General features: G+C 41.3%; 1 protein-coding gene across 2 annotated transcripts in view; it reads right to left on the bottom strand.

Moving 5' to 3' along the window:
* Positions 1 to 992: 992 nt before the first annotated feature.
* The window catches only part of TEF (thyrotrophic embryonic factor), a 15,661-nt gene continuing 4,251 nt past the window's right edge, over positions 993 to 12,402 (bottom strand). The window contains exons 2-5 of one of the 2 annotated variants that reach the window (XM_010561348.1): positions 6,427 to 6,753; positions 4,747 to 4,967; positions 3,866 to 4,077; positions 993 to 1,946 (exon numbers count right to left, since the gene is read on the bottom strand). In XM_010561348.1, the coding sequence (XP_010559650.1) occupies positions 1,925 to 1,946; positions 3,866 to 4,077; positions 4,747 to 4,967; positions 6,427 to 6,753 (782 nt within the window). In that variant the 3' untranslated portion in view covers positions 993 to 1,924. Of the gene's footprint in view, positions 1,947 to 2,867; positions 4,078 to 4,746; positions 4,968 to 6,426; positions 6,754 to 12,402 lie in introns of those variants that run through there. The other variant, XM_010561433.1, reaches the window with a different exon arrangement.

Consider the following 12,402-nt stretch of genomic DNA (forward strand, 5'->3'; position numbering starts at 1 on the left):
AATAAATGCAAAAAGAGTTGCTACATTTACATGCTGTCAGGCTTGTTTGTTTTGTTTTTTAAATCCATGGTTTGGCCTTTATCACCAAAATAAAACAACAACAAAACCCAGCACATACCAAAAATATCGGTCCAAATCAGCAATACTTGATACAGATAGAGATATATGCTGATATTTCAGCAACACGGAGCTAAACTATTCATCTATTTGAAGAGAATACCCCAAGATTATCTCAGAGCTTTAGAATCCCGAATTACAGTAATACACTCGTAAGTATACTTTTTTAACCAGCAAAAAAAGTTAAAAGCACTTTCTTGACTTCACAACATGGTCCATTAAAAATAATAGGTCAATAACTACATTTAACATATGTGCTCTTTACAAAGGTTATGCCTTCAAAGAACTAGTTACGAGTTTTGGGTTTTGAGATTTTTGTTATTTTTTTTAAATGAAGTTTACAACACTAGCTGCTGCTTTGCACCTTTTTCTCTTTGCCTTTCTGCTCTGAAATTAGGGGTGGAATCTCTTGGGTAAATGCAAAGTCAAAATACTTGTTCAACATGGTAGTGTTGAGCTTTGCTGGTAACTAGTCATGCCTCAATTTTGGCAACTGTGCTTCTGAAAGCTTTTGAGGTTATTTTTCTTGAGGTGTATGCTGTTTATCAAACTCCAGGCATGAATACTCTCCTGTCTTAAAATCGCCATTTTGGCTACAAGCATGGCTCTGTACTACTTTCCCAGAAATTAAGTACTCTCTTTCTTCCTACACAAATTTAGCTCTTAACCTTCCTTAATATAAGAGTAGATTCTTGTTATGCTGATGAAACTCTTACAAAGCAACTTCCACCTACTTCTTCCATCTTCTACACACAATAAACATCCCCGCAATCTGTCCAAGCTTTCATCTACTCTCCCACACCAGCACAAGGGTCTTGATACTTAAGCTGGCTCTTCTAACTGTGGGAAATCATTGGCAATTGTTTCAGTTTTTCACCACCACAGTTCTCATGTAGTCAAGAGACAGAAAATTGTAATACAGCAGCTAATAGCCATTGTTTTACTGGAGCTAATACTCATTTGGTAGTTTCAGACTGCCAAAAGACATGGGGATCAGCAGCTCAGACTAGCACCTTTTCCATGATTGCTAAATCGTTAACAGAAGAATAGATCTTGTTTCAGCAAGATACCATAAAAGAAAGTGAGCCTCATAAAAGAGACAAAGGAAAAGGCAGGTTACAGCAGTGTAGATGTGGAACAGGAAAGCAACCAAAGTGTTTTACTATTACATGGGTCATTTGATAGAGTTTTAGTACAACTCTTTGTATGGCACACTGTGGTGCTTTCTGGATTGTTTCAATACATCTGCTGTACTTTTCTGCACTGGAAGTCTCACACATCACAGACAGCTGTTGTCCTGGTGTCTTTAATTCTGCACTCACGGTACTTCAGAAGATGCTACCAGAAGTAAGCTGCAGTATTAAATAAAATTCATTCTACTGCAGGGAAAAGAGTCTTAAAATATAGCAGTTCTTAATATATACAGACACATCCATTTTGAACTCCCTATTTTCTTCCACTCAAGTGCCAAAACAAAAGAGTCACTATTCACACAGGCTGTCAACAGACTTTGAGACATGAACTTTGAGTGTCTTGACAAAACCCCAATAAGTAAGCTTATCGTAGTCCATAGTTACAGTGAGAAAGACAGATAAGAAAGCCATATACAGAATTAAGGAGACTTTGCACTTTTCATCATGCCCAGCCCTGGGTAGTTCAGATGGGGTACTTGCAGGCAAGCAGGCAGGCAGGGTCATCGTCAGTTGTTTGTGTTGGGACACCTCATAGATTTCACTGCTCACTCTGAAGACTGGCGATTCATGTGTGCTTTTTAGTTTCTTTGTTTTTAAAAGTCTTTAAAGTTGCATCACTCGGAATCAGATAAGTCACTTTAAACAAAGCAAAGTATTAAGTGTGACAATTTATTTATAACATACTTCCCACCATCACCACCACACACCACCCTGTGAAAGAAAAACCCCTGCTGAAAGGGTGACAATTTTTAATATGTTTGAAAGAAATTAGACCAACGCTGCATCAAGAGCCACTCTAGTCAAATTAAGAGCAGAACAGAGGGGGAGATAGTTCAAAGCATACATTTAATTTAAGCATCCTGGATTAGCCTGCTTCTCCACTTCCTTAAGAAGTCAACACACAATTGGTCTAAACTCACGCCAATTTCCACATTATTTTTAAAAGACAAGCTAGGCAAAAAGTCTTTAGCATAGAAAAGAAACCCCAATGTTTTTTTAATATACTTTTCAGATTTCAATAGGGGAACTGGAAATCAGCCTAAACATCTTCTATCCCACATTTACTGCCTGATACAAATACTAGCCCAGGAAGTGTAGCCTAAGAGTTCTGACACAGCCACTATCTCAAGATAGCTTCTCTTGTTAAGAGGACTTCTAGACATACACTTCTGTTAAAGCTTCTGGTTCTTGCAGTTGTAGGTCATGTAGAAGGTCCCAACATCACACACAACATATTTTTTCTTTTAACACCACATACTGTTGAAGCAGTGCTTGGTGCTGAGAATGGATTACTTCCAAGAGGGCAAGTCTTGTGTGCTAATTTTGTAACAGGAAACATGCTGGAGAGAGAACCAGCAGGCATGGAGAGACCCGATATGCTGCTACACAGGAGATAGTGAGGTAAACTGTTCGTGTTTAGAGTGGGTGTAGCTTGTTCCATAGAGTGTTCACGAGGCAAAGGACCAAAACTCTTTCTCAAGCTCTTGTACAACAGGTAAGGTGCAGTAAAGTAACAGTGGCTTGTTTGCTTCTTAAAAAAAAAAAAAAAACAAAAAAACAACCCTTCTTGCAAAGCACAAGGTACTGGCAATTCCTTAACAGATAGGACTCAAGGTTCAGCCCAATGAGCCAGACCACTTTTTCTAAATCTCCCTTACTTCTCCTTTAGGTGTAACATGCTGCTTTATCAGCAGTTCAAGAGGGAAGTCCCTCTAAGGAAAAAAAGGAGGGGTGGTGGTAGAAATACAGCCTAAAACACACAGCACATTATTTTGTCCATATCTGTAAAGCGAGAGATCCCCTAGTGTTCTCTCTCCTTCATTTCTGGAAGTTATCCAGGATTAAAACCTACCAAGATGTTTGAGCAGTATTTTAATCAACACTGCACTGACTCTGGTCTGCATAACACTTGTGCATTAACCTCGAGATACCTCAGTTTTTACAAGAGATTGAATATTTTCCCATCTTCCTGTCCTAAAGGTTCCCCTGTTCCTCTTTAACAGGAACAGAGTTCTATACAACAGGTACTTTCTAGTGCCTCTGAATGGGAAAGGAAATAATTTTATGATGCTGCCCAGCAACATCTACTTATATCTTAAAATTATGTTTTACAATTTGACTGGGATGGGTGGGCGGGGTGGAGAGGGAGAAAAGAACAGGAGTTTAAAAAGAAAAAAAAAAAAGCAAGGAGAGCTTCCTAGGCTCTTTCTCCACTTAAAATGGGAGATTCGAACAGACAGCAAAAGCCCTGTCCAGTCAGGAGGGATCCATATCTATTCCTCCAGACAGGTGAATCTGTTCTATTGTATGACATCAGAAAATGCTCTATCAGTGTTAAAAACAAAGTTGTAAATACGGACACTAAGATTTTGGGCAACACAATGATCAGGAAAGGGCCTGAACAAGTTGTGCCAACAGAAACAGGGTTTGGGGTTTTGTGTAGATGCAGAATGGCAAAGCCTCCACAAACTTTATTTCTGGGAGTCTCTACAGAAGGCAGAGAAGTCCGAGAGGCTAAAACAAGGAGCCCTAACAAGGAAAAGGGGTGTGCTTACAAGGGTCCGTATCTGGTCTCGTATTTAGAAACAATGTTCTTGCATCGTCCCACTTCCTTGCGCAGCTCTGCAACCTCCGTCCTCAGGGCTGTATTCTCTTTCTCAAGAAAGGCTGCCCGAATTGTGATCTGATTCTCCTTTAATCGCCGAGCATCACGCGAACGCTTTGCTGCCACATTATTCTTCTTTCGCCTTGTCCAATATTTCTCATCCTGTAGCAAAAAAGGAGGGGGGGACGGGGGGGGAAAGAAGAAAGATGGCAACCTGACAACTGTATCAAATAGACACTTCCTTAGTGTATAATGACATTCACACTGACTGCTATGTTGAAGAACGTCCTTCTTTGGTTTGCAGGGCTCCGACATCAAAATGCAGGCAACACAGTAGTGTAAGATTTCATCCTCACACGAGTCTTGTTTTAGGATAAACCAAGTGCACTGCTAGAACTAGGGAGAGTAAGAGACTTGGCTACTAAGAAGCTGTCTAACTGAAATGCTCCCTTTACTTAGTTTCAATTTGGGAATGAACTTCCACAGAAAACAATCTGTTCTGTTGTCTGAGCTGCTTAAAGCCAGATCAGACATAATGCTGGGCAAATATATACAATGGCCTTCAAAAGTGCAGTTGATGAGGACGTGACTTGATAGTTCTTCTACTTCCAATTTCTGTGTATAGCATAAGCTGCCCCTGCCCAGTAATTATCTCATGATACCAAACCAGCAAAACAGCAAGAGCAGCAGGTGACTTGCCAATTCTGTTCTTGGCAGTGCTTCTGCCCAATCACGTAGGTATGGCACATTAGCTTTGTATGTCAAAATGTTTGGACAGAGTCAGAAACTTCGATCAAGGCCTAGAGAAGTTTGCAGCAATAAATCTGTTACCTTTTGCTCATCTGGGACAAAAACCTTCTTGGCTTTTTTAATCATTGGTTGTGGTTTCAGGTCCTCTTCAGTAAACTTGTGCTTGCGAGGATTGAAGAGCTCACCACCAGGCACACTGGACAGCACTAAATCAGCAGGGTCAGGGTTAAAATTCACCTCAACTTCTACGCAGTCAGGATCAATGGGGCTGGGAGTATTTCTCTCATTTTGTGGTGGGGACTCTGGCAACAACAGAAGTTACAATACATTCAGCAGGATGAAGAAAATTAACTAAGCCAACCTGGGTATCTCTCTTTATTGCCCTACTGTGGGCAGTATTTAATAACAGTATTTGGTATTTCCCTAGGGTGTGCTTGGTGCTGTACAGCTGCTGGTACAGAGAGAAGCCACAGTCCAGTCTGTAATACAAACTCTAGAAACATATGCCAAACTAACAGACAAGAGTAGGTAGATGCAGGACAAGAGTTAATACTTCCTTGGCAAAAAATACACGCTTTGCACACTCAAGAAGTGCCTTCCACAGCAGTAAGAAGTGAGAAACTTGTATCAGCCTGAGTTTTGTACCATAGAAAGCCTTATGGAAACAAGCCTGCCCAAAGACCGCAGTCCCTGGGACCTTCAAAGATCAGACAACTGTATTTCCAAACAAAGGACTAAATAAAGGTGGGTTTGTTACAAATGCAACAGTATTCTACTTCTTTACCACATGGTAACAAATGTCCCAACAGACTGTCTGACACTGACAGTGTTCATATAAACTTTGTCATATTTATCTATTGTTTACAAACTTCATACACATGAATTGCAAATGAGTAAGTTTTTCAATACAACTCCTAGAAAAAAGCCACACCCTGTGTCTTATTGAAGGGGTTCTACATTTTGCCTTTCTCTCACAGATTCACAGAAGGGGCCTTGAGCAAAACACTGTCTGTAAAGTCTGCTCATAAAATAGTATGGTGAAAGTTTAATGGCTATCATGTTTAAACTCCAAATCTAGGGCAAACCGAGCTGCTAAATTCTTTAATAGAGAAGATCTCCATACTACAAATGAAGAGTAGAAGTTTCCTAGTACCATTTAAGTACAGTTCTGTTTTGTTGTTCCTCCATTCCCACTTCAAAGCACCACAGAACATCAAACTGCATCATTAACACACCTTTTCCAAGTGTTCTCACATTTCACAGGCTAGCACGAAGAGACTGCTTCATTGTTTTGCTATCAAGCATTGTTATTTGAGGTGCATTAAGTTAGCCTAAGTTCACCCAAGCAGACCAAGCCACCAAGGTAGCACAAATGACTTGTCATAAACTATCAAATCTGTTGTAAAATAACCTGAGAAACTATTTTCTCAACATGTCTAGCTTCTCACTAGATTAGCAATACCAAGAAAGCAAATACTTTCTGTTGTTTTTTCAGCTCTTCTAATTTCAAAAGAGAAACAGACTGCACACTGAGAAACACTCACTCATTTTTTTCCAGGAGTGGGGAGAGAGGAAGAAAAGGAGTGGCAGCATCTTCATGAATTGACACATGGAATAAAGCTCTACATTGAGCATGTTTGTGCTACTTAACCTGCCACAGCTAACACTGACAGGTTAGCATGTCTCCTCTTTGATCTAAAGAGGCACCTTTTAATATGAGAACAACAAAAGTCCCTCAGAGCCCCACGTTATTCCATCTACCTGTGCTGGAGGCTGCTTCAGATTGCTGGTAAACTGCAGTGGAAGAGGATGATGCAGGAGAACCAGTGGAAGCACTGGCAGACTCCTTTCCTTCCAGCTCAGCCACAGGCAAGAGTGGATTTTGGTTCAAATCCAGGTGAGTAGGGCTGGAAGGAATTCCATTCTCCAGCAGGAACTCATCCAGATCCATGTACTCCAGGTGGAAAGACTCGCCATCGTAAGGAATAGTTTTGTCCCAAATGGGTGGCATAAGGGAAGCCGAAACTGCCATAGTGCTGGCAGCTGCTGCCTCATCTTCCTCAAGCTTTATCTTCTCCTTCTCTTTATCTGAAAGATACAAGTAGGTCACTGTACAAGCTGCAACACAGGAGAGACTCAAGGTTTAAGAGTCTAACAAAATCCCCATGAAAGGAAATTCAGTAAGCTATAGTTCTGCCTCATGACATGATCTGAAAAATCAGATGATGAAAGGCAACATTCATACATTCATAGGTAAATCAGCATGGAACGCTCTGACTCCCTGTGATGGCTGGATCACAGACATCTGAGTAGCCTTGAAGACCAACATCTTTGCTGTGGTAACTTACCAAACGTGATATAATACTGCATCTAGCTTATTGTTAACTAGTCACTGCAAAATAGCCTGGGTTTCACAGCCTCATCTTGGAAGACAGCAAAAGTGAGTGTCCATAAGTAGGATTACATGGGAAGCCATTAAGAAAACTCCAAGGAAGTAGTTTATTCTATGCACAAAGAAAGAAGGTGCAGAAGAATAATCTAGATACAAACAAGAAAGGGATATGGGTTTTCAAATTACACTTGAAAATTAGTCAAAAGGTCCACAGGACACCAGAGACCTGGATGTCTGTTGTTCAGTGTTTTAGAAGCATTTATTTCTGAAATGACTCAGCATGTCCACACAAAGCAATAGCTCCAAATGCTGTTCACTATAGATAGCTCAGAATACCTACATACAATTTTCACTCTTTGGGGAGATGTCTAATAAGGCATACTCCCACACCCCACCCCCAAGCCACAAAAGACTGATGAAATTTTCTTCATTTACTGTGCTACAGTGCACCTATTACAGAAAAATGGCTGTTTCCATGTTCCCCATAGCTGCTGAATCTTAACAATTGTCTGGGACAGAATCCAAGCAGAAAACTCAAGTTATGGAATAATTACATAATTTAAGAGATAAAAATAAGCTGGCAGAAAAAGAAAAAAGAAAAAAAAAGAAAATCCAAGTCGTCTTCCTGATCCAGTTCTCCATGTAGCCATGCAGTTGTACCAGCACTGAAGGAGGCATTGCAGAAGCAGTGCTACCACTGCCAACACTGAGGCAGCACTGCCGTCAAAAGGAACGGTCATCAGTCGTCCCCTAACCAACTGCAAATTGGGTCTTACCATGGAAGCTGACAAATGTTCAGTTCAATGGAACAAGGACTCCAGGGGCATACACTGGACCAGCCTGGATCTCCAATATTCACACAGGTTAGCTCAATAAAATGCACAGGTCTTTGGCATTAGGGTTTTCTAGACTGCCTACAATTATGCTAAAGGAGTATTTTTCTTTATCAGGGGTGGGAGTGGGGGTGAAATTCTGCTCTAAATCAGAAAAGCCTATTTATATAAAACCTATTCTGATAGAACTGGCATTCCTTCCGCTGTTGCCTTAGCTGGTGTGGAACTGAGATTGAAAGAGCTTTTTATGGCTTAAAGAACAGTGCTGCCATACAAAGTAAATTACCATTTTAATCTACCATACTCTGAACATTTTATACAAAAGAAGATACCAATTTTAAACTAAACAGCTGAGAAAATATACACCAGCCACTGACTTGGGACTAAGAGCAAGTACCTAAAGAACATGTTAACTTCAGACCAGTGGCTCCTGGACCCCAAGCTTTCTTAACATCCTTTTGCAGCTTTTGGCTTTCCCCCTTGCCACTTCATACTGCCACCTCTGAATTGCCATTTTCCAACTCCTATCCCTGCTATAAACTCCTTTTTGGAGTGAGTTTTGCAACTTTCCTACCCTTTGCTTGGGCAAAGCCAATGTGCAGGTTAACAGTCATGATGCAAATAACCTGAATGTTTCTAACAGCTGCTCCTTGAACCTAGTAAAGAAACACCATCTACTCCACATATAAGGATGATTTCACTTATTACTGAAGCACACCCCACAAAATTGGAACCACCATTTTACATCGAACTTGTGAATCAGGGATTGGGTGTTTCCCCAAGGTTTGCACAGTGCCCAGCACAACCAAACCCTGATTTGCATTGGGGGTTTTGGATGATATCCTAGTAAAGACATCACCAAAACAAATGCAAATGACAATAATGAATTCTTTGTAAATCACTTTGTTTTTTAATCAACATGATAAAAAAAACTTGTGAATGTTGAGTCAAAATGTCAACAAAAAGAAAAAAATCATTCTTTACTCTTGAAAACAATAGTATTCCATTATAAGTTATGCCGGTTTTAATGCAAGCCAGCAGTGCTTTTGTTTTGCAACATCTAATACAACACCTCCAACAGAGGAGAAAAGAAACCTTAAGTGATCAGTAGACTAAACATAAGGCTTAAAAATACTTTTCAGAAGGTAGATGCCAAAAAGACTATACTACTGGTGTATGTGGCTCTTCTCAGATCTTTTAATGCCTTTTAGGTATGCTGTACTTTTAGATCCTGCTGTACTTCAGTAACCTGAAAAGACTGTGGTCCCTCCAACTTCCTCTCGCCGTTGTCCCTGGCTCACACCAGATTAGATCCTTACTTTACGTGAGAAGACCATCTGAAATTTTTTGCCCTTCTACTATAAGCTGACAACTGGCAAGCACTGGGCCCCCAGTGCTGTCTTTGTTTAGCTATGCTGTCTGTCTGTCTCTCTCCCCCCTCACTTCTAACAGCAATAGCTGAAACATATTAAAATAGCAGAAGTTAACACACATATTGGGTGCCCATGTATTTCAAACATGATAACGTAAAGAGGTAAAACTGTTGTATGATAATTTTTGCATTGATGTTTTCCCACTGGCTTTCTTTCAATTCATTTAACCTTTATTTCAGCTGCACAACATCCCGCTGGGTGCACAGTATCTAATGAAACACTAATTAACTTCTTGCATCTTGAGGGGGAAGTTTCTGCCCACCCCAGCATAGGGACTTGAAACATTAAATCTCTGAAGATATTTATACTGTAAACAGGTATTACCTGACAGCAGAGCTGCAGTATCCTAAGAGGCTCCATTTGCAGTGATTCAAGGTCACCCTGATAAATCTGGACTGTACTTCTGCAGCTGATAGCTCATGTCCGATTTAGCCCCCTCATTCTGCTACTGTGACCTATTAACTAGGCTGTACATCTGCTGTTAACAGAGAGGTCACTAGTTTATGCTAAGTAATTCAGGCAGAGCATTCCAGTTCTTGAACTGTTGGAAATACTGCTGTTTTAGCCAAAAGCAGCAGCCTGGGAAGAGCTTTATTCCACATCCTGGTTTTTCCTCAAAAAAAAGCCCAACAAACTAACCAAACCCAGACCAAAAGACATTTTAGCCACAATTGTCAAGTGCAATCCCAGCCACAAACACAACAAACACTTATTTGACAAAGTTCTCCTTGTTCATCAAAAAATATTGTCAAATTATACTGAAAACACTATACAGACCAAGGCTGATTGCTCCATAAATCTTTAGTCCCACTTGTGACAATGGAACAAGACAGGTTATGGGGTTCTGTATCCCCGATGCCCATTACCGTGATGTTTGTTGAGGCGTTCCTCTTGCCACAGCAGCACACAACTGGTGATTAAGGCATCCTTTGGAAAGCATGCAGCAGCTCATTATTAATAGGAGAGACCTACACTCCTGCTCCAGAATATTAATGCTCTTCCCTTACCCCATAGACTTTTTTTATAAAAAGACTATTATTGTTATTTATTTAATCCCTACAATGTACATAACAACTTGCAGCAAGGCCAGTCAGATATACTTGGTATATGGCAGGGCATTCAAGATGATGGCATTCAGTTGGAACTGGATGTCCTCCTCTGTTGCTCAGAAGGATTAGAAAGCCTGCTTGCTTACTGGGTAGTCAAATTACCTACAGCAGTTGGAAAACCCACAGGTAGCTTGTGGAGACTATAAATGGACACTGCAGCTAGTTGATATCATTTCTCGCAGAGTAAGACAGAAAATTGTATTTTTGTCAACAGGCATTCCAGACAAAAGGCATAGGGTCCTTTCTCAAAAAGCTTGCTGAAAACACCCCACTGTATTAAGTAAATTAGTAATTATTTAACATTTTGGCTGTACCACTATACTGTAAAGGAACAGAAAATAAACAAGGATCTTCTGAAGTCAGTTGAGTCACAATGCTACTGACAAGTCTTTTGTAAAATTAGGAGTAACTACCTGCTAACACATAAGGCATTCTTTCTTTTGTCTTGCAAATATGCAAACAAGGAAAGCATCAGAGATCAAAATAAACAGAAAGCAACAAGTTCCACAAAGTGTGAAGTGAAACAGTACACAAGGTGGACTAAGGAAATCTATGGAGAAATTTTGAGAACAACCTGAACTTCATTGCAGCACGAATGGAGAGCAGTAATCAAGATGCAATGGACTCACTAGCAAGCTTTAGAGTCAAGCTGAACACCCTCCCAAGCTGGAATGGGGTCATCTAGTAAAAGGAAAAGTATAAAATGTTTCTAATTTTAGAAAAATGCACTACCTCAAAATTGTATTAATTTTAAAATTTTACATCTCCATAGGCCAGATCACATGATTCTGCACAAGAAAACCACTCCTAAGACAAAGTCGCCATATCCCAGTCAGCTACCATCATAGTTTCCATACATGAACTTAAATTGCTCCTGCTGGCACTATCGCCTTTAAAAAGGATCGAGAGAAGAAATATCTTGAGAAATCCCATAACGTTGTAGATTCAAGATTCTATGTACTGCAGCATCCTGCACCATGGCAACATAACTAAAACCTTTATCAGGGGCTGATGTTTTTGTTTGGGTTTTTTTTTTTTTTTACAGAAAAGAGAAAAAAAATATTTGCCAGAATCACAAGATGGATACATTTAGACAGTATTGTGCAATGTTAAACATACAAAGTAAATGGGTCTTAACTGGGAACCTCAGTGGGAATGATCTTGTCAACCTTGCTTGCACTGTGGTCTACCCTGGATATTGTCCGATGTTCCAAAAATGATTCTGAACCTCAAAATTCCTAAATGTAAGGACTTATTACATGCCAGTACACTGGGCATTACAGCAGTGCGGATAAACCTGAGCCCTCCTCAGAATCAAACTGATACTCTGAAAGGCAAAAATACTGCCAGGTGGAGGGGGAAAAAAAAAAAAAAAAAAGTGTGCCATCAGGAACGAAGACTATAAGCACCAGCACTGTTATTTACACAGCTGCTATCTGCATAATCAGTGGGGAGAGCGCCAGCTCCAGCCCGTACAGGATTGCACGGGCGGGCAGTCAGTCATACATACCCTCACGGATTATCACCAAGCCTAATCTTGAAGCGCTTTGCTGTTTATGCGTGCCATCGCACAACTTTTCAGCAAATTCGGGTCAAGGAAGACTCGAAACCTTTCCACCGCCGTCCCAACTACGTGCCTCAAGCTCGGGGAGGCCTCAGACGGCTCCAGGCCGTAAGCCCGCCGCCTCACGCCCCGACTTCTGCCTGCCCCTCGGCCGTTCTCCTCTGCCCACCTCAGCACGCCCCGACGGACGGCAGCAGACGAGGGTTCCGCTCCCTGCGCCGGGGAGCCGGCCCGCCTCCAGGCCGCCCCGTGAGGCCCCGGGATCCCGCCCGTGCCGGGGGCGGCGAGGGGCGTACCGGGGGGGGGAGGGCGGGAGCCCGCCGCCGGTGCCAGCGCTCCAGGCGCTCCTTAAACATCCTCGTTTAGGATCCCGAGATCACCTTTCCCACATGCCCTGGATTTAATC

This window comes from Haliaeetus leucocephalus, unplaced genomic scaffold (assembly GCF_000737465.1).
Source record: "Haliaeetus leucocephalus isolate CR32 unplaced genomic scaffold, Haliaeetus_leucocephalus-4.0 Scaffold0, whole genome shotgun sequence".
Lineage (NCBI taxonomy): Eukaryota > Metazoa > Chordata > Aves > Accipitriformes > Accipitridae > Haliaeetus > Haliaeetus leucocephalus.